This window comes from Myodes glareolus, chromosome 4 (genome assembly GCF_982192425.1).
Source record: "Myodes glareolus chromosome 4, mMyoGla1.1, whole genome shotgun sequence".
NCBI classification, from domain to species: domain Eukaryota; kingdom Metazoa; phylum Chordata; class Mammalia; order Rodentia; family Cricetidae; genus Myodes; species Myodes glareolus.
Window position 1 is genome coordinate 55,191,610 of NC_142029.1, and position 23,201 is coordinate 55,214,810.

General features: G+C 38.2%; 1 protein-coding gene across 2 annotated transcripts in view; it reads right to left on the reverse strand.

Annotated features, from left to right (window-relative positions):
* The window catches only part of Rasa2 (RAS p21 protein activator 2), a 112,222-nt gene that overhangs the window by 30,780 nt on the left and 58,241 nt on the right, over positions 1 to 23,201 (reverse strand). For both annotated transcript variants that reach the window (XM_085689585.2, XM_085689586.2), the window contains exons 9-16: positions 22,918 to 23,019; positions 17,399 to 17,555; positions 16,959 to 17,107; positions 16,215 to 16,329; positions 15,551 to 15,625; positions 13,040 to 13,163; positions 10,806 to 10,912; positions 5,318 to 5,401 (exon numbers count right to left, since the gene is read on the reverse strand). In XM_085689585.2, the coding sequence (XP_085545711.1) occupies positions 5,318 to 5,401; positions 10,806 to 10,912; positions 13,040 to 13,163; positions 15,551 to 15,625; positions 16,215 to 16,329; positions 16,959 to 17,107; positions 17,399 to 17,555; positions 22,918 to 23,019 (913 nt within the window). The remainder of the gene's footprint in view (positions 1 to 5,317; positions 5,402 to 10,805; positions 10,913 to 13,039; positions 13,164 to 15,550; positions 15,626 to 16,214; positions 16,330 to 16,958; positions 17,108 to 17,398; positions 17,556 to 22,917; positions 23,020 to 23,201) is intronic.

Below are 23,201 nucleotides of genomic sequence, written 5' to 3' on the forward strand. Positions count from 1 at the left end.
GCAAGGAGTGATGACATGCCTACCACATTATGGGTTTGTGTCCAAGTATGGTCAATGACTCAATGATTTAGGTGGGACGTGGGCTGCTAGCAACTTCAGGGGAGGAGCTGCCACAGTCACCAAGAATTGGGCTTTTTGATGCCTTTTATTTGTTGGTGATTCTCTGAGAGGTTAGAGTTGAGAGAGAGAGACCGAGACAGAGACCAAGACAGAGAGGTGGGGCTTCTCAGATCACACAAGAGTGAGCGGGAGGTTCTAACCGAACACATTAGTCAGGTTCAGAGTAGTATTTGTCTAGCTTCTTTGTCTTTGCTCACTTTGTAAAACTGTAGCTATTTTACAAGAAACTGTAATACTCTATAATGGTGTACTTTAAAAGGAAAGTTTACTGCATTTATTGTTTATTTTGATGCTAAAGGATCTTCAATTAAAATTTCAACTCAAATTTTAAGGCTCAAACTTAACAGGGAAAGGCTGTAAAAAATCCTAATCTTATAAAAGATACTGACTTATTGTAAACTGTTAAAGATAACCAAGACATGCAAATTAACAGTCAGTTACCTTAAAAATGATCAAATTCTTTAATGTGTTCAAAACTACACTTACAGTCATGCTAAGTACTAATGCAATTAATTACAGGAATGAACTTTAGTCTCCTGTATATGTTTTCAAAGTTAAGCCTAAAACTAGTAACTAAAAACAAGCAAATTTATTTAGTTTAGATATATTTAACAGATAATGGTCCTCAAAACTTTTCAGAGATCTACTGAATATGACATTTAAGGTATTTAATGGAAGGGAGGAGCAGAAAATGATAGCAAAAGCTTCCAGTGATAAAGAGAAGTGCCAGTTCCTGGCAGCAGCCCTAAGATCTCCAAAGATGATGGGGCACAGCAGACCACCTGGAGCTTGTTTTAACTGTGGCAAAACTGACCTCTGAGTGAAAAACTATCCTTCACCTTGCCTGCTGCCAGACCTCCCCCATTCGAACTATGAACAAGCAGGACACTGGAGAGTTGGCTGCCCTGCTTTGCCTGGATAAACCAGACCAGTCAGTCCCCCAAACTCCTCTTCCACAGGAAAATCTGTTGGGTCTTCTGAGCCTGGAAGCCTAAGACCAACACTGCCCTGGGACCTCTGCCCCAGTGGACTCAAGACTACCACGGAGGAGCCTAGGTGACTGTCCAGGCAGCAAGACTGCCATTTTTAAAAAATCTGGGAACTGATTATACTTCCTGCTTACTCTGGTGGAAGTTATCCTTCTCACATCGCTGATGTTAACAGCAGCAACCAAGGCTTCAGCTGCCTTCTCAGTTCTCTTCATATGCAAAAATCAAGCTTCAGGCCTCACTTTCCTAGATCTATTAGGAGGTCTAGGAGGTCTAGACACAGTTGACCTTACAACCAGACTCACAGAACAGATTCAATGTAACTTCTTACTATTCCTTTATTTAAAGAACCTTGCTTTACAATGACTGTTCATGGGAAATGACTGGATAGAAAAAGGTGCAAAGCTTATGTAAGGCCTGAGGACATGAAAGCTTAAGCTGTAAAGGTCTAAAACATGTTTTTAAGATATGTAAATGCAAGTTATAAAGGCATAAGAAAGTGCTTAGGGTGTGGAAATGCAATTTGTATAAAAAAGTGATTTACGGTTTATGTAAAAATGAAAAATGTTTCAGATTTATTTCCCTCTATATGCTACTGTTATATTAAGACTTTAAAAATTCAGAGTTTTAACATTAACCACTGGAGTTCTGATAAGCTACTGTTAGCTCTGGTTAGCACTGACTACTATTATCACAGTTACAAGCTCAAGCTCAAGTTTTTAAACTTGTTTTGGTTGTTTTCTAATTATAGATGTAAAAGTGTTTCTCACTGTGCTAAAAGCATCTCTGTCCAATCTATATATCCAGCCCTCTGGAAACTGTTAATCCTTTCAACCTAGAATCATCCTTGGGTTCCCAAGATTCTACCATGACTCAAAGCATGAGTCTACCACCATTCCTACAATGTAGATTTCAGTACATTTTAAGTGGTAATGCAACATAGCTAACTTTTCTTTTTATATAAGATTTTAAAAAGTTCTTGTATGCTGGGCAGTGGTAGTGCACGCCTTTAATCCCAGCACTCGCGAGGCAGAGGCAGGAGGATCTCTGAAAGTTCGAGGCTAGCCTGGTCTACAGAACGAGTTCTAGTACAGTCAGGGCTGTTACACAGAAAAACCCTGTCTTGAAAAAACCAAAAAAAAAAAAAAAATTCTTGTAAACTTCAGGGAATTGACTTGAATCCACTGGACTCCAGATAAGTACTACCAATCAAAACTGCCTGTTTCCCCTCCTGCCTATTCTGCTTATTCTTGAGGGTGAGATCTCCCACACTTTCCATGGGCCTAAAAGCTTCAAATGTAAATCTAAAAAATTTTTTTTCCCCTAAACTCCTTAATTTTACCTTCTGTCCCTAATATACCTGTTTCGGCAGGCTTCCAATCGCTTAAAGACTATAAATTGCTCCAATGCAGCGTGCAGGTCCCAGCCCCAGACGGCCCTGCAGAGACTGGACAGCCAGTGAAACAACGTGTTTCTCGCATTCTAGCCTTCTTAAGTTCCCAAAGCTGTCAAGCACGCAGAGAACAGGAAGCAGTCTGAAGAGCCTGGCCTCACTCCCACCTCACCAGCCTCCCTTCCTATTTGTCTTATAGAACAAACAAAAGGGAGAAATGGTAGGAACTACCCACATTCCAGAACCAAGCTCCTCCTGCCTTTTTTTATATATTAAAGACGCTGTTTGTAATTCTTTGTTTTAGAGATTACAACACAAACAAGTGAATTTTATCAAAATACAGCACATTTCTTCTACAATATTCATAAAAATCAATTGCTATGTAAACAGTACTGAAAAATCAACTAAAGTGAGTTAAAATTTACAAAGGGTTGTTAAAGGGTTTCAATCAAAATTATAAAAACTATACAATACCCAATTGATAACAGCCTGAAAGAAGTGCAATCTCTGAATTCAAATGTTTTAAAAGTGCTGACTATTCTGACTAGAATGGAAACGCTTCAACCCACTCTGTAAAAATAATGTAGGTGCTGTTTTAGCTAGTCCTAGATTCTCAACTAAGTAAAGCTGAAGAAAAAAAGCGTATCACATTAAAAAATACCCAAATATGCATATCAGAAATTAAAAAATGAATCTGAGAAATGAATATATTGCTCTAATAAGAGTTTTCAGACTAGCCTCAACTAAAAACATTTGTTGGTCTCCTACGGCATTTTCCTCTGGTCCAAATAACCATGCATTATTTCTTACCCCTGCATGTCATTTGAATTTTACTTGATTACATAAAACAAAAGCAAATAAAATTAATGGTTTGGCTAAACAAAATTATTAACTTCTATCATCAAATTCTTGTTATAGTAACTAGGAACAAAGGCAGTTGGTGGTAAAACACTATTACACTGTACACTTAGAAACCCTTTAAAGACTCAAGTGTGGAGTTCACATTTAACGTTACCTGTCCTCCCTGCCTTTAATGACTCAGTGCCAACACTACATCATCACTAAAGGCCAAGGCGGCATATCAATTTCCACAGCACCGCTATATGTTTATATCTCCTGCCCCCCAGTCCTAGGCTGTACTACATGGCCTGCTCTCTTTCTCTCCTGTGAGGTCTGCTGTTTGGTGTGATCTTTGTGGCAATTCTTGGCCCTCTGATTACTGCAAAACATTGTGGGGATTGAACCTAAGGTCTGACGTAGAAGAGGTAAGTAAGGGTTCTACCACTGAGCTATAGCCCAGTCCTTCAATGTCCAGTTTCATGGGAAAGGAAGAAAGCAGGCAGGGAAAAACAAAACCCTCAGAGATGAGGGACAGAGAAAAGGGAAGGCACTAATGTAGGAGTGAGGCTTGGGTCTCAGGGGCTGCTCCCATGTCACCAGCCAAACAGGAATGGGCCCAGATATGTGTATCACAAATGACTCCAGTCGGTTTCCCTACATAACCTGGAACTTAAACATACTGTACTGTGGAGAGATGAAACTGTGTGAATGTGTACTACTGACAAGAGCATGGCCATGTCAAGAACTCTAGTGCCTCAGACTTCTGAAAATGGTAAAACCTTCTTCTGATCCCAAGTACTAGTGTTTAGGAGTGACTGACCTTCATCTAAAACTAGAAACTTCCAAATACAACTTCCCACCTACTAACTAACCAGTAAACTAAGTCTAGCCTTCATTATGTGTGGCACAAAAGGAAGGGGTTAGCTAGTCTCCATGAAAGCCTCTGTAGTCTCCAGCAGTAAACTTCCTGGAGAAGGAAGCTGTACTTGCAGAGTATTCTCCACCAAGGGACAGACCTCTACCCCCACCCCCCACCAGTAAGTCAATGAACTCAGAAAGTTCCAGGTCAAGTCTTTAGCCTTCCCCACACTGCATGGGGTGCATTATGTTCAGCCCCTCCCTGAATGTGACCAGGCTTGATTCAATTCTATTGTTTCCAGCTGCTGAAAACCAAAGGCACCTCATGCTGGGCCAGGTGCTGGGTGTCAGCAAAGACTATTCTTTTGTAGAGCCAGTGACCACAGTCACTCTTATCAATCAGACCATGGCTTTTATCTCCTCTTTGCTGAATACTCTTGATGAAAAAGGGACAGGAGCAACGAAGGTCCCTCAAAGCTCCTGACACAGCCATGAACACATGGTACTCACTGTTTGGCCTTTTTTCTTGTGGATCTCAAACTAAGTAAAAACTCAGGATAGCAGTTTTAGAAGCAAATGACAGAAATATTCTCCTCAGCACTGGATGCTGGGCATTTCAAAATGCTAAAATAAGTTATTATCAGTAAATGTTTGATTTGCTGTATTAATTTTATGTATCTGTATACTAAGGCTGCATCAACATTCCTTGAGTTAAAAAGCTTCATGAGGGGAGATGTTCATAAAGCCCTGAAGCAGCACCAGGCAATGACAGGACTATATTTTGAAGCGAAGGATCAAGCTAATCACATACTTCCATTAGTTATTCAGCTTGGAGCTGAAGTCTTCTTTCAAAGCTGTCAGGTGACTATGGCATGGACCATCAGGTAACTCAACACTGCCTGTGCCTTTTCTTCCTAAGTGTTCTCTCCCTATCTTGTACACATCAGGTTAAGTACCACCATCTCCTCTAATACACAGAACACTCACTAACAGTTTCTGCATCTGAATATGTATTCTCTTCAGTTTAATCTTAAATATGGAAGGAGGTAAGTGAAGGAATCTTATAGTATAATAAAATTTATTAAATATGAAAGAAGGAAAAATATTATAGACTCACCTTTCTTCTGGATAGAGTTTCCCAGTTTCCCAAAGTCTGTATGGTTTTTGAGATGAGAGTTAACGTTCTAATTGTCTGTGTATCCTAGAAAAATGACCAAAATTCTTGTTACTTTTTCAAGAAGTAGAATTTATATAAAAAGCAGAATGAAGTAAATGGACTATATGGCTCTAAAATAGTAGTTAAAAAATTCAAACCTGGATAATGAATGAGGTTCAAATGAGGCCAAACCTAGGATAGCTTACTGAACGTAGGGTTAGGAGACTACAGAAGATGGTGGTGGAAGTCTGTGATCCCAACTATTTGGGAGGCTCAGACAGGAAGATCACGAACTCCAGGCCTGTTTAAGCTACAAAGCGAAGAGAAGTTCAGTCTAAGCAACTTAATGTGATCGCCTTGTCTCAAAAAGTAAAACGAGGGCTGGGGGTACAGCTCAGTGAGAGAGGCCTTAGATTCCATCTTCAGTACCATTAAAACAATAAAGACAAATTAAAGATTTAATGACTTGACTTGTTCCCTTTGAAAGACACAATTTAATCAACTGCATCTAAAGGTTTTTATATGGTCTATAAGACTGGATCACACTATAATTTTTATTCATTTTTGGAAGATCAACGTTATTTACTTTTTCTACCATATAACTTAAAATAGGTGTTTCCAACTTTCTGTGCACAATCTACTGCTAAGCATATCTGAACGACATAAATGGCCTTTGCCATCAACTGTTTCCACTACTGGGGGTGGAGGGAGAATCCAAATCCATCCTAGGCTGACATAGGATTTTACCACAGGGTAACTGTTTGGGTTTCACGTGACCATTCAGGTCTATCTACCTGACAGAAGTAAACAAACAAGAACAGAGTTCTCCCACGAATTCTTGATCTCTTTTTTTTTTTCCTTTCTTTTTCTTTTTTGGTTTTTAAAGAAAGCTACACAAAGTTCTGTGTAGCTCTGTAGACCAGGCTAGCCTCAGAGGTCTGCTTGCCTCTCAGGTGCTGGGATTAAAGGTGTGTGCCACCACTGCCCTATGATCGTTTCCTTTTAAACTGAGGTATAATTTACATTTAATTTAGTGACTTGATCTGCTCTCATGTGTACAGCCCGATAGACTCTTACTAATCTCCATTTCTGTATAACCAACTATCCTACCACAGTAAACTATATTATCAAAGAAACATAACTAGGAAAGTTAAGGTAAGGAGATAGACTGTTGTAGGAAAGTTAAGGTAAGGAGATAGACTGTTGTAGGAAAGTTAAGGTAAGGAGATAGACTGTTCTAGTTACCAGGATCCCACCCAACATTGAAAATAGGCAATCAACATTGTGGGGAAGAAACAACCAAGACATGAAGAAATCTGAAGAAGTAATAAATATCTGGTATATGATCAATATAATATGTTTGGAAAAAGTTACAAAGTATAGCTATCCAGAAAATATTTTAGATGGAGCATCCAAAATTCCATTCTATCTGTAAGACGCTCCTACTACATAACATTCTTTAAAAGTTTTGTGGTTTTTTTTTTTTTTCCCCGAGACAGGGTTTCTCTGTTTAACAGTCCTAGCTGTCCAAGAACTAGCTCTTGTAGACCAGGCTGGCCTCGAACTCACAGAGATTCGCCTGCCTCTGCCTCTTGAGTGCTGGGATTAAAGGCGTGTGCCACCACTGCCTGGCTATTTAAAAGTTACGGTAAAATTAAATTTGAAATGAATTTTACAAGAATTGACTGTTCAATTTTTTTTTTTTTTTTTGGTGTTTTGAAACAGGGTTTTTCTGAGTACACCAGGCTGGCCTCTAACTCATCTGCCTCCTAAGAGCTGGGATTAAAGGCGTGCACCACCACCACCCAGCTTAAATTTGGCTTTTAAATTCAGTTTTATAGGTCATTTTTTCTTGAACTATCAAAAGGAAATAATGCACACTTTATTGAATTCCAGACCACCACAAGCTTTAGACCCACATAGCCATGGCTACTATTCTACAATCATGTCGCTCAGCTGCTCTGAGCTCCTGGTACTGGTTACACAGAGACTGCGACAACATTCTCCATCACTGTATACGATACCTAGGGTCTCAGCACCTAACATCCAGTACACACTATGTAACATTTCCTAAATTCAACTAAATGTTGAATTTTTCAATTCAAAATAACTTAGCATGCATCTCTTTTTTTCCTCTTATGTCAACTTACGGAACTGGTACCATCTGACTGTATTTGGTCTATAAAATATTGCTATAACATTTTAAAAGAGCAGCGGTTCTGTACTCATTACCTTTTCTAAAGATGTTCTTCTGAATCCTATGGAAGTCTGATCTGGAGGCAGCAAAACATCCCCTCCCCCCCCAGCCTCCGTATTTAAATCATGAATCCTGTTTAAAAAAAGACTCAACTTGATGAGCTTCTTCTCTGAACTACCATCTTCATTAATTAAACACTCACTGAGCTTGTGACTGTCCTAGAAACTGCCGGAAGCTTTGGGTACACATATATGGAAAAGGTCCCACATTGCCCCTGAGGTACTGGCAGTCTACGTGCAAAGGTTATGCACAGATATTATTAGAACAGAATATAAAAGTGCCATGACAGAGTGCACAGGATATTACAGATATATATAAGGGGCATAAAATAAAATTAACAGGTTAAAGAAGGTCTTGGGAGGGTCTTAAAAGGGGTTATCAAGGAGAGAATAAGAGATATGTATAATGAAAATAGTTCATTTTTTCCTTTATGAAACTTCAACAGTGGTTTACCAGGTCAGTGTTCATATAATCTGTAATTTTAAAAGAAAAAAAATAATTGCCAAGGCAATTCAAGTAAAGGTTTCCTTTCTTTCATTCTTCTGGAGGCACTAGACATTGGATGTAGGGTCTCATAAAGGTTTGGTAAATGCCTTACCACTGAGCTATATAGTCTCAGTCCTTAGTCTATCTCAGTATTTATATTTTAAAATTTTATAAATTTTTTTAAAGATTGTGGTAGTTTGAAAGAAAATGGCCCCCAAAGGGAGGGGCATTATTAGGAGGTGTACCCTTTTTGGAGGAAGCTTGTCACTGTGGGGGCGGGCTTTGAGGTCCTTCTTGTTCAAGCTTCCCTCAGTGTGACAGTCAGTTGACTTCCTGTTGCCTCTGAGTCAAGATGTAAAATTCTCAGCTCTAGCACTACATCTGCCTGCATGCTGTCAAGCTCCCCATCATAAACTACTCCAATTAAATGGTTTACTTTTTAAGAGTTGCCATGGTCATGTTGTCTCTTCACAGCAATAACAATCCTAAGACAGAAAATGTATTTTTTTTTACGTGCATATGTGTATCTGTGTGTGGGCATGTGCACACAAACGTGAAGGTGCAGAGAATTCAGAAGGTTTAGATCCCTTAGAGCTGGAGTTATGGGTGGCTATGAGCTGCCTAACATGGGGCTGGGAACTAAATTTGTATTCTCTGCAAGAGCAGTATGCCTTCTTAACTTCTAAGTCATCTCTCCAGCTCCTCCATATCTTGAAACTAGTGTTTTCAAAAACAGTTACTTGTTTACACATGCATGTGCACATGCATACCTCCTTGAATCTGTCTTTTAGCAAGAACAGCTCATATCCAGTGTCCTTGTTATTATTTAGCTTCCTGTTATTTAATCTACTCTTTCTTGTCTACTCTAAACTAGTTTCTATAGTTAGTTTCTCAAAATTTAAAGAATTTCTAAATGTAAAACTTAGTAACAACTGATCAGCTCTGCTCCTGAATGAATTTGTAACTTTCAATACATGACAATATCATCATTACTCCCAGTTTTCTGAGATTATTCTGTATTCTCAGCTTGTATAGTATTATCTATTCCTACTTTTTTACTTGGTTGTAATTAAGTGCTGCCTTTAAATTTATGCAAGTAGTTCTAGATTAATGGAAGGCAGCTATGCTTATCCCTACATCACCAATACTAAATAATGTTATGTGTTTTCTCTATTCCTGCTACTTCAAACATTCTTTAAAATGAAGGGTTACAGTTGAAGACCTGCTGGAAACGCTGAGGTGGCAGGGGTAGGGACATACAACAAAAAGGGATCAAAAGAAAACATGGAAAAGTTGGAATAATAAAACTGTATGAAAAGTGACCTAAAAGTGTTTGTAGTTAGAGGGATTTTATTTAAACATTTGATCTAGGAATTCCAAGTCTGAATACAAGGCAAAGTCACAAGTTTAGAAATGGGAGTTCTGTTTATGTACAAAATTTTGCTGGCAAGATTCCACTGCCTCAGGTCTTTATAGTTTTAATTAACATACCCTCCATGAACAAAAGGATACAGGTCACACAGAACATCTATTTTCTGCCATTGCTGTGGCTCTACGCAGCCAACACTGTGAGGCTATCCAAGGGACGCATGGGCATTCAGATCCAGTTCAGCTGGAAAGCCTACAGGCCCTCCCTACACTGCATTACCTGATAGAGCAAGAGTACATCAAGATCTGCAGCGTCTCCAGCACTAAGCACTGCCAGTGGCTGTCCTAAGTGTCTCAACACTAGTCTGCTACAGGCTGTGGAGACTGGGGTAGGATCCAATCACAATGTCTTAGGTGAGCCTAGAGAAGTTACTGCATGGTGATTTCCTTACCTGTACATGGGCTAACAAAATAATTTACTCCTACAGTGACTAGGGACCTGAATGAGTTAAACACATAAAGTGATTAAAACAAAGCTTAGTATAAAGTAATCACCAAATGTTTCTTATTATCTGTTACACAAATCAGGTCCTAAAGCATCAAGAGTATAAAGTATTTAGAATAAAAAAAGCTAAAGAATGACTAAAATATCCCATATGAATAAGGATAGGTTATGTAGAAAAAAGTTAAAAAGTAAACCTTAAAATATTAAGAAGTATATATGCAAAAGATTTAAATTTAGCTGAGTAGAACTTCAGAAATAAACTATATGCTTTAATCATATATTTTGATATAACTTAAAGAGGACAGAAAGCAAAAATATAAAGATACTAAATTAAGTTAGGTTCCTATACAGTTTGGAAATGAATTTAATTTTTCTTCAGATTTCTGACATTTAAAAATATTCCCATGATTAAACTATCATAATTTGGGTGTAGCAGGTGTGCCTATACTCTGAAGTCTGAAGCAGAAATACTATTGCAGGTTAAGGTCAATCTGGGCTATGTAGTAAGATTCTGCCTCAAAATATAAAAATAAAAAATAAATTGTTTTAATAAGCCAGGAAAAGGTCTGCCAACAGTCAGCAAAAACCACTACGACAAACCACCACCACCATCCTGTAACTAAGGACAATGGCGCCGCGTCATGGGAATCACACGGAGAGAACAGCAGAGGAAACCCTGGGGCACCTCCCTCCTGCTCAGCAGGGACACCAACTCATCAGCACTTAATCACTTGTGAAATGTCCTAGCACAGCAGTAAATGTAGTTTATTTTTTCTTCATTTTACTAAAAATAAAAGAAAATGGAATAAAGATTTGAGAGAACGAACACTTACTGGATAATGAGGTCGCAAATGAAAAGTATGAGGTGATAGTATCGCTACAGCAAAGAAACGAAGAAACACAAAGCTGGTCACTGCAGAGTACTGAACATGAGGGTTATCTGCAGGGATAAAATGGTGAAATGTCATGCAAAAACACTAATTAAAAACCAAAGATGATAAAGTAAAAAAAAAAAAAAACCAACAACATTATGTAAACCATGTAGGAGAGAAAAACAATTTGTAAAGTAAAAACTGAGTTTGTGAAATGATACTGATAACTGTGGCTAAACTAAGAAGAGAAAAATGCTGTAACTTAAAATAACAAATAAAATGAAAGGCAAAATTCTTATGTTTTTAAAGAAACACTTTTAACTTGAAAAATAGCCTTTTCTTCATATAGTCTTGAAATTACAACAAAAATAAAAGCAGTATCTAGCACTCCTCAGTGGCAACACTGAGTGCCAAGGAGTAGCTTTTAGTTTTACAATTTTGTTACAAATTCACCCTAAAAATCTTGATCACATCAACGGCTGAATTAATTTCAACAGTCTAGTTCACTGGATGGAAAATGCCTAGACCATAAATCACTTTTGGTTGTATGTTTTTGAAAGGCGTATTTGGCCCTGGCTCATTCCTACCTTCCCTGCATCCTCACCGCCAGGAGGCGAGGTGAGCAGAGGCCCTGGCCGCAGGACACACCACAGTGTTTGCCTTGCCTCTGTTGGACTAAAGCTCTGAAACTATGAACCCATAGAAACCTTTTATACCGTTTCTCCCAGGTATCTATCACAAAAAGAAACAACAATTTAAAGACTAAAAATGACGAGGTGGAAGTATTACTTTTAAAAGCTACCAACATCTCACACGCAGCTGCAGCTGCAGGCTACTTGCAGCACTGATCGCTCATCTCCAGTACTTGTTTCCGTCTGGAGCCAACAACTAACCTGACGACCAAATGCTAGAGAAGCAGCTGGTGAGAGAAAGAGCGTCCGAATTTGACGCTGACTTTTAGCTCTAACAAATCACTCAGTAGGGAACATCACCAGTTGTCCACTGCAATGGCACTTGTTTCCTACCGACTGCTTGCCCTGCTATCTATATTCCAGGTACTAAGAACAAATGAAACCTCAAGTTTCATTATCTAATCAATGGGTAATGGCCTCAAACAGTGTTAGGAGTAAAAAACAAGACAGGCTAGCAAGGGGGTATTGTGGTTATGACCTAGCTCACTACTTTAAGATAGAACCTAATCAGCACTTCATCTGTATATATGTAGGATCAGGTCTCTGCTTTCTCCATGATTACAAAGGTTAAAGACATTTATTTAAATCCAAATGTTTTATATCTTTATTATAGTTAGCCAAGACACCTAAACCTGAATTCATGTATAAGCTAGACAACTCAGTCATACTGTCTTAGTATTGGGTAAATTAAACAGAGGGACATATACATGCAAACATAGTAACAAAATCTCTTTGGATGGTTAAAAAAGTTAATTTACAGTTTTATACAGATAAATAAACCTGGCTATTAATAAGTAGCTGCCTTGTCTATGTCTCCCCCCTCTGTTATGGGCAAATCTGCAATGGGCTTTGGCAAATTTATTTATGTAACAGAAATGAACTAAGTACTAATAATAAGACGTAGTAATTCATAACTTTATAAATTCTTTCCAATAAAAATCTTAATATACCTAATTTTGCAAAATTAAACATAATGATTTCTTGCTATATGTACCTCAAAATCTTATGTGCATTGGAACAAGTGTTTGTAAAGTCCAGGACTATTTTTTTAAAAAAAAATCTCACCACAGACATCTTAGCACTCCCAGGCTGTCAAATCTATTCAGCTGTGCGAAACCAATGGCTATTACTGCTTGAATCCATGCACCTGGGGAAGCAGCGGGAACAACAAAGGAGCTCCTGTGGTCCCACAGCTTCCTAATATACAGCACATTACTGACATATTGCAGAAAATCTTACAGATCCAAATTTTCCTTCTTAAAAACTAATGATTCTGATTTGCTCTTTATATAAAGTTGTCATTATACTGAAATAAAATGGATTGTATGTTTTGAGATTATAGGAAAAGTAAGCCAGTAAGTCTCTCAAAAAAGGTAGCATCATTTTGGAAAACTTCTAGAAGACTGGGCCTATGCACAAACATTTCATACAGACCACATGGACATCATGTAGGAAAAAATATAGAAAAAGAGATGATGTAATTGAGAATATCATGGCACTTACTAGGAAATCTCTTAGTAGCCATTTGCCTCAGAGAATAAAAGATATCACACATCACAGTGGGGCAGCTCACACTTGATCCTACAATTGTATTGAATACTTTGTCCACATAGTAGTGCAGATTCTCCTGCAGGGTTTAACAAAGTAAACACTAAGATTTTGACTTTCACACATCTTCAATAATCTTTATGAAAAAAGTAATGGATATGAGATTTATTAGACAATGACAACCTAGTATTCTAAGGCCCTGTTTCCATTCTCCAAGTTCATTGAGTTAAAAGGGCAATCAACACCCTGACTTAATTTAATAAATTCAGACTTTCTAGACAGGTGGGTATATGAGTAATTTTCACAAGAAGCATGGTAAACAAAATAATAAAAAAGAAAAACAGGGAAAGAACTCATGATAGGCAGTAACACAGCCACACTACTGTGAAAACCTGTGACTCCCACACAATTATAGTTTTCTCAGAGGCAACTAAAATCATTATGTCATTTAGGCTGATGAGTCTGACCTGAAAGGAATAGTCAGAATGGAGGTTGCAACTAGTGGCAGTTTAAATCCATTATTATTATAGACTATTGCCCCTACTGCTGGTTGCTCACTAGAACTAGAGGTAAGACCCTACTGCTGAAGATATCATGTGCTCTGGTCTAGAAATGTTCTCCCTGCTATCTAGACCTCACTATATTAGAAGATATAGTGCAGGCTGCTAACGAGAACTGTCATTAAGAACTTACTGAGCTGCAACCCTATATCCTGCACTACTAACCTTCCAGGCAACAGGGGTACCAGTGTTTGGGGGATAAACAAGCACTTTCTGATTTGGATCTGCGGCCTGCTTCACAGGAGGGAATTCTCATTTGACACTGTAAACCTGTTCAAAAACTCATGGCTGGGATAAGGGTAGCTATGTAGTGGGGAAGCTACTGCTGCTGATTTGCTAGATGGATATGCTTATCAAATTGTCTTCTAAATATTTATGTTAAGTTCATAGATTAGTGATGTTCTTGGCTTTGGTCAAAGAAGCTTCTTTTTGCAGTAGGTGGCAACCACTGCAGAGGCTCAGAGTGCTGAGAGTACGTGACGGCTGTGTGCTCAACCTTAAATGGGCCATCTATAACACCTTCCCCTCTCTCAAGGTTCAGGGACCATGACTGAAAAAGGACAAAAAGAATCTAGGAGAAAGAGTGACCTTCCCATAACAGTTTAAGCACTACATGACCACTGCACTCTTGAATTCTCAGTAGTTATGACCATCAGAACAAGACTTATGTAAACTCAGGCCCATCTACTATCTGTCATGGAGTAGGGACAGGGCTTATAAGTCCCTGCCTATCACTGAGGATCTACAAGCAGTAACTGGTTGCTGGGGGAGGTAGAATTTTTTTTTTTTGGTGGTGTAACTATTGATAAATTGTCTATGCTACTGTAATTAACTCCTCACTTCTTGTCCCTAAGTAAACTTACTAGGATATACATGCACTTAAATGTACACACACACACACACACACACGAAAGTAGAAAAGCAGAAGGGTCAATAATTAAAACAAAAATTAAAAAAGAAAACAGGGTAGTTAGAGAGGCTCAGCAGGTAAGAACATATACTGCTCTTGCACAGAGGCGCTTAGGTTCTCAGCACCCACGCCAGGCAGCTCACCTCTGCCTATAACAGCTCAAGGAAATTCAAGGACTCTGGCTTCCACAGCACCTGTACTCTCACATGAATATACCCAAATTGAAAAATAAGAAAGAAAAGTTGAAGTGGAAGACTAGTTGGAAAGAGGAAATCGATCAGTAGAAGAGGGAACAAAAGAGGATAAAAGGGGGTTAACATGATCAAAATACCTTATATACATGTATGAAAATGTAACACAACTGATTATTATCTATAATATATGCTAACAAAAGATTAGCTTCCAGAGAACCAGAGTTCAATTCCCAGCACCCATATTAGGCAGCTCACAACTGCCTGTAACTCCAGTTCCAGAAGACCCGAAGACCTCTTCAGGCTTCTGTTGGCATCTGCATTTATGTGCACACATCCATACATATTACCTCTAAACACTAGACATAATTAAAAATGCAAAGTTAAAAAGCTTAAGAATAAAATAAGGTAAAATCAATACTAGAAAATGTTCTGAAAAATGAAGAATGTAAAGAATAAATAACATTGTTTCCAGACACATGAAATTATTAAATTTTAAGAGTGTGTGTATGGGGGGGGGGAATGGGGTAGATTAATGGCTAAGTGGTTAAGAACATTTATGTTCTTGCAGAGGATCTGGGTTTGATTTTCAGCACCAATGTGGTGGCTCACAACCATCTACACCTCTATTTTCAGATGATCCAGTACCATCTTCTGACCTCCATAGGTACCATTCATACACGTGGTGCACAGCATACACACAGGCAAAACACTTATACACATAAAACAAACCATTTATGGGAGTTAGGTATAACATTAAAATAAAAAAAACAATGGAGTTATAAACTACAGCATAGAAACTTACCTTATTATTTTCTACATTATCTCCTTCTTTCAACTTAATAGGATCTATTTCACAGGATTTCGAGGATTCACATATCTGGAAAATACATGTATTTTTCAGTTTTGTACTTTCCTAGGTAATTTGACAACATGAAAGTAATTTTTTTCTGATAATATAAAAATTAAATCCAACAAAGTTTAAAGCCCCCACCTGAAGGTAAATGTACAATATAGACAACATTCTGAAGAACGGTATCAAAATTGTTTAACACCACAGTAAAAATATAAGGAATAATAATGTAGATTGATGTGTCTTGTGAGTAAAAATCCACAGATGACAAAGTAATTTACTTATAAAGTGTCTATCCTTATTCCTTCAGTAGCTCATGAATGGTCAGATCCTTCTAATCAACACATTACTTCTTGAAAGAGAAGCAGTAGTTCTCAACCTTCTTTATGCTGAGATCCTTTAATATAGTTGTTCCTCATGCTGTGGGGACCCCCCCCAGCCATAAAATCATTCTTGTTGCTACTTCATAACTATAATTTTGCTACTTTATGAATCGCAATGCAACTCTCTGATGTGCAGATGGTCTTAGGAGGCCCCTGAGAAAGGGTGGTTTGACCCACAGGTTGAGAACCACTGTTCAGATGGTCAGACTCTGGCAATGAGGCATTCTCTGTACCTCGTCTAGAACAGGCTTTAACGTGACTTTCAAGTAGTGCCTTCCCACTATTTTCATCATCTCATCCAGACACCGAGTTGCCAGGGAATTTCCTCTAAAAATTGTGCTTGCATCTCTGAAATAGAAATAGAAAGATATAAAAATCAAACACAGCAAAAAGGAAAGAAAAAGTTTTAAAATAGTAACATTTTGACTTTGATTATACATACAATTGTAATTTTTATTACTAACAGGAAAATTTGCTGACATTAAGTGTTTCTAAAATTATCAAAACTACTTTCTGAAAATGATAATATCAGATTAAAAAAGAAACTATGAAATAAAAAATATAATGTAGGTATGGGTACAGAAAATGAGGGTGTTGTTTTACTATGGTGGGAATGGAAAGCCATCTGATTGCTCTTTATATTGTCCTATGTGTGCCGTATAAAGCGCTCTTACTATCTGACTTGTGGAACGTGAACCACTGGATCCAGAAGCAAAGATCAGTAACAGTACCAAAGGAAACCGTACGACGGAATTAAACACATTCCCTTATTAACTGGTCCTTACTGTCGTTGGATTCTGTTTGGTTAACTTTAAGAACTGTCTTTTGTTACTGACTAGGGAGTTCTTTTTCACCTGCTCTATAGTAAACTTGGTCAACACACATACACACACAAAAACAGACTATAAAAACAATCTGGCAAATTAAAGTTCAATTTTAACAACACATAATTAACATTTGATGATTACAATTCTTACTGGGTATCCTTCAAGTCCAGTTCAGCCACCGCAGTGATAAAAGGAACTAGTTTATTGTGATGTAGCAATAGTCGAACAAGAGGCAAAACAGCATCCTTTTGATCTTGACATATTTCACCCAAAATATAAGCAGCTGAGGCAGATACTGGCTAGGATACAGAATGGTAGAGAACAAGCACAGAATCAAAAAAGCAGGGCTACATGATTAGTCTGTGGATGTAATTTAAATACACTCTTTAATTACAACTCATGTATAAAATAGTATTTAGTTTTCTAAATTCTAATCAGATATAAAATGTGAAGCACAAATCAGAACTCTGGCTCAGAGACATTAAATACACAGAGCTTTTTAAGCACTGACATTATGAAATCTTTTCTTCATCATTTACAGGATTAGTTTCCTTTCACATTGAGTCATAGATGTAAGATTTCTAAAATACCTGAACATCTGGTGATTTTAGCAGCAGAGTTTTCAAGGGATCATAGTATTCTGATGGAAGCACATAGTCTTCTGTATAACACAGAGTTAACCGAAGAGATCCCAGGTCATCAGTTTTAGATGACTTGTTTCCATTGTCTCTTGGTTGTAGCAAGTACCTAAAGTAAAAACAGTGTCAACTCCAAGTGATGGTAATGAGAAACAAGCAAGTGAGATAAACAAACAGGTGATCTACTGAAAAATAAACAGGGGCTAGGAGTGAAGTTGAGTGGTGAAATATGTTCTCATCACATTCAATCTCCAGCACGTCAACAAAGTACATACATAGAGGAATTATTGGCAACGATGGGATTTAAACTAAGCAGTTCGATTCTGGAATACACGATCATAACCACTATCTAGAGTCATCACATATTTATATGTTCTAGTATGTTGTTAAGTAGAAATAGAAGCATGTACAGGTGGGTGTGGTAGTGTGTGCACTTGGGAGGCTAATGCAGGAGGATTCTGAGTTCCAGGTCAACCTAGGCTACCTAGTTTCAATAAAACAAAACAAATAAATCAATGAAAACTATACACATGTATTTGCCTATATATGCAGAAAATATTCCCAGAAACTAGGGAACAGTGGCTAGATCACAAAAAGGACCTAGTTGAGAAGCTGAGAGGGGCAGAAGGCAGGATTCTCTTCTGAATCTTTTTATCTAGAAATGGTTTTGAGTACATTGCCTATTTAAAAAAAAAATGGCCAGGTGGCAGTGGCACAAAACCTTCAAGAGGCAGAGGCAAGCAATCTCTGTGAGTTTGAGGCCAGCCTGGTCTACAGAGAGAGTTCCAGGACAGCCATAACTGTTAGACAGAGAAACCATGTCTCAAGAAACCATTGCCACCGTCACCCACTCAAATCAAATCAAATTCTATTATCTACACAGTGAAAAGTGAAAATTAGCTAGTATCAACACGAACAAGACAAAGCTAACATGTGACTTAACTATCACCATTTAAACAAAACAAAACCAAAACAAAAAGGAGGTTAAGGAGGTAACTCACTAAGAAAAAAAGAGGGGGAGGCTGCCAAGATGGTTCAGTAGGTAAGAGCACTTGCTGACCGTCAGAACATGGTCTAAGAATGGAATCATGGGAGGGAAATTCTGAGTGCTTGTGAGAAAACTGCAAGAGTCTTCTGACCTCAATTTCTTAAACAAACAAACAAAACCAGGGAATTGTTCTTAGAATGTGTTTTCATGCTCCTCCCAGGTGTAGTGGGTAAGAGTGAGTTTTCTTTGATCACTCATCACAACTGGCTGTTATTCTTTTTTAAGCGTCTATGAAAAAATATGGTTGTTTGCCACATGCAGCTTGTCCTTGTGACTGTAAACTTTACTCAGGTGATTCTTCTTTATCATCAGAGTATAAATTGCTTCATGCTCTGACTGGTGTTGGTTACTGCATGAGACTTTAGTCTTGTTTCATTTTTAGGCTCTATTCTCCCAACTAGAGAGATACACAGCTGACAACCTTAGTTTGATACCCAGAAGCCAGATGATGGAAACAGAGCAACAATTCCCATAGGAGTTCACATGCTACACACACACAGACACATACACGGACATACCCGGACATGGACACACAAAGATAAGTAAATAGATAAATGTAACAAAAAAATTTAAAAAGAAAGGGAAAAGTGATTGAGTCATGTTACAATCTAGAGAAATGGCACAGCAGTTAAAAACACTTGCTGCTTTTGCAGAGGGCCTTGGGATTGACTCCTAGCACCCACATGGTGACTCGCAATAATCTGTAACTCCAGCGCCAGGGCATCTGACACCCTCTTCTGACCTCCACAAGCACCAGGTACACATGTAGTACACGCACATACATGCAGGCAAAACACTTATACACATAAAATAAAAATCTTAAAAAAATAAATTGAAACCATTAAAAACCAGTTTTTAGAAGTCCAATGTAATAGGCAAACACTAATAGAAATTATCGGAAAAAAAGAAAATAGAAAAGCTTCAAACAATATTACTATCTATGTGACTGTTTGCATGATCAAAATTAGAAATAATTATGGTGTTTTCATGCAGTTACCACTAGCCCCACTAGAGGATGCTACAGCTCCACAAGTGATGAAGGCAACAAACCACCCTGAGCTAAAATAAAAAGGCATTACTATTTTTGTATTTCCCCGCAATGTACATTATACACACAGACTAACAGATTCTATTCTTTTATGCTACATAAGTTTTGGCATTTATGCTTCTGACAGACTAAAATATTCGTATCATTGGGAGCTGGAGAAATGGCTCAGTGGTTAAGATCATTGCAAGGGACTTGAGTTCAATTCTTAGCACCCATATCTGGCAGCTACAACTACCTGTAATTCCAGTTCCAGAGGATCCAACAATTCTGGCCTCAAATACACCAGTATTTAAGTGCACATAAAATATTTATACTATTGACAAAAGAAATTAAAATTACTTACTGTCTGTTAATATTCCGTAGTCTATCAAGGTAGAGAGTTTTGTCAAATTTGCAAAGTGTATCAAGAGACAGTGTCATTGAAAGTACATGATATGGGGCAGATTTCTAGTAAATTTTGGTGGGCCCAGGGCGATACAATGACTCATTTTTCTCTTCTGTACTAAAATGTATGGAATATTACTTTAAAGGCTTAAAAACTGAGATCAGAAATTTTCATGGAGATGCAAGAAAGTATGGCATATGGAGGGGGTAAACACTGATATATTTTTCTTAATGATAAAGTCATTCCCCCCCCCGGATGTATTTAGAAATTATACAAAATGTCATTAGAAGAGACCAATACATCTTAGATCTGCTCTAGAGGAGTTAAAAATAAAATTTAAAAAGTCTAAATGCAGTCTTTAAGGGAAACTATGAGATAGCATAATCCAAATGAGAAGTGCCAACGGCTAGACAAAGAGGCAGGTTCTTTTAAAGGCAAGTGAGACCAAAAAGAAATATTGGAATTCTTAGTATCAGCCATGGTGGTGCACACCTTCAATGTCAGAACTCAGAAGGCAGAGACAGGCAAATCTTTGAGTTCAAGGTCAGCATGGTCTACATAGCAAGGTCCAGGCCAGTCAAGGATTCATACTGAATGGAAACTCTTGGGAAACAGAACAACAAAAATCGAAACAACAAAATCAATCCTTAGGTTCTCAAATGTCAACCTCTCTTCCAGGCAGCAGAAACTGAGTTCTAAAAAGTGGTTCTCACGGCTAACATTCCACAGTGTGTACACACCACATCATCTAAATCCATTCACTCATCAACAGACATTTTTCTATCAAAGGGTAAAATCCTAGCATTTGTGGTAATCCGTCTGGAACTGGAGGTCATTTTATCATATGCAATAGGCAGAGAAAGATAAAGGCCACAAGTTACTATTCATTTGTGAAAGCTAAAGTTGATCTACATAAGAAAGCAGAATTACTAGAAAGCTGGAGGGGAGAAGGGGTGGAGAAAAGGTAGAGAGTAGGCTCTAAATGCAGCTGTGGGAGTAGCAGCTCCCAAGTTTATAACCTAATAGCTAATAGGTTAGTAATGATGGTCTACAACACCTGATATTACATTTTAGCATGGTCTTCCCTTAAAGATTTATTTATTATGCATACAGTATTCTGTCTCCATGTATGCCTGTAGCCAGATGGTTGTGAGCCACCATGTGGTTGCTGGGAATTGAACTCAGGACCTCTGGAAGAGCAGCCAGTGCTCTTAACCTCTGATCCATCTCTCCAGCCTCATTTTAGCATAATTAGTTTCCCAACACACAGAAATGATATTTGAGATGGAATGCTGAGACTTGATCATTACACATTATATACATGTAAGCAAGCACAAATACTACATTTCATGTTAAAAAGTGATCTTTAAAGGGAAGTGACAGAAGTTGGACAGATGGCTTGATAAAGTGCTTGCTATGTAAGCATGAGGACCTGAGTTTGAATTCCCAGCACCCATGTAAAAGCTGGGCTTAGTTGGTGTGGGAGAATTGTCTGTATTCTGTCAATCATATTTTAATAAAACGCTGATTGGCCAGGCAGGCAGTATAGGCGGGAAAGCCAGACAGGAAGTGGAGGTGGAGCAAAGAGACTGGGAGTATTCTGGAAAGCAGGAAGCTCCCTCCGCAGTTCTGCCCAGACCACCGGAGAGGAAAGATGTAAGCTGCCCCACTGGAAAAGGTACTGAGCCATGTGCTAATGTAGATAAGGATAATGGGGTAACATAAGTTATAAGAGCTAATAAGTCTGACCTAATGGGCTAATCAGTTTATAACCTTATGGAGTCCTGTGTGTGATTTTCCTTGGGAGTTGCCGGCTGTGGGACAGAAACTCCAACAAGCAAGTCAGCCCTCATGTTACACTTAGTAGTATGCACACTTGTAATCCTTGCTCAGGGGAGGTAAAGACAGGTGGATCCCTGGAGCTCACTGACCGGCCAGCCTCGCTAATCAGTGCGCTACAATTCAAAAGTCCTTTTGGTGAAGATACCCAGTGTCAAGCTCCGTTCTTTACATGCACACCTATATGCGAACATAACCACATGAACAAGCACCTCCAACACACACACGATAATTGAGAAAGGTATGTTTCTACATACTCAATTGAACACCAATCTAGGAAGAGACACTGGCAAAGGTACACAAAGGGGCAGGATACACTAGTTTTAAAGGGCTACAGACAGGCAAAAAGTTTCACACTGAAGTAAGTATGAATTTAATGTCTGAACATTAAGTTTAATAACATCAATTTAGTATCACTACTAGAGTCATGAAAAGGTCAAATAAAACTATAGTCAATACTGAGCTCCCAGAGCTCCTAAGCAGTTGATCAGTTCAATGACAACACTCCACACTCATCACGGTTATCTGCATCCTTAATAGTATGTGCTGAAGGAAAATCATACGCCACTCCCCACAAACAACTGCATGTCTGAGTCGTCTGGTTCTCAGCCATAGTTTCCGTGACCAAAATGCCAAAGATCTAAACTACATATGATGACTTGTGAACAAGCATCTTCTCGTAAGTGGTTCATGAGATGGCTAATGGTTTTCAGTTTCTTAGATTTAATATTTCATTTTTATTTTTAGTGTGTGTGTGTCTGTGTGTCTATGAGTGTACGTACAGGCACCCATCAACACCAAAGTGAGCACTGGATTCTTTGGAGCTAAAGTTAAAGCCATTTCTTTGTGAGTGGTCCTAGAAATGTGCTAGGATCTGAAACGCAAATGCAGTCCAGATAGAGCAGCGAGCTCACCCGTTTCTACAGCCCTGAGATCTCATCTTTAAACAGAAAAATATTCCTAGATAACTAAGTTCTTTTACATCAATATCACAGACCAAATATCATTAACGATTAAAGTACTTATTTTTCTCTAATAACAAATTCATAACCAAATTAATGTAACTTTTGACTTACTCCCAGCAAGCATACATCTTTATTAAAGGACATTATTAGGGTGTCTTTAGTTCATGAGAGCATATGTCTTCTTACCAGGCTTGATGAGAGGAATCGTTTCTTAACACACTCACAGGAACCTTAATTTCACCCAGGAAAACATCTTGGACTAGGTTTTCATTATTCCACAAATCAACCCTGAAAATTGAAAACCTAGCTTCAGTCTTTGTGAGCCATGCTGAAGAGTTTGAAGTGTTTTTGATGTGTACTGTAGCATTAATTTTACATGCTTAAAAGAGATGTTAGCATCGTCATATACTTCATTATCCAGACTCTGAAAGCAAAGTACTACAGTAACTTTTATTGGAAAATCACAATTT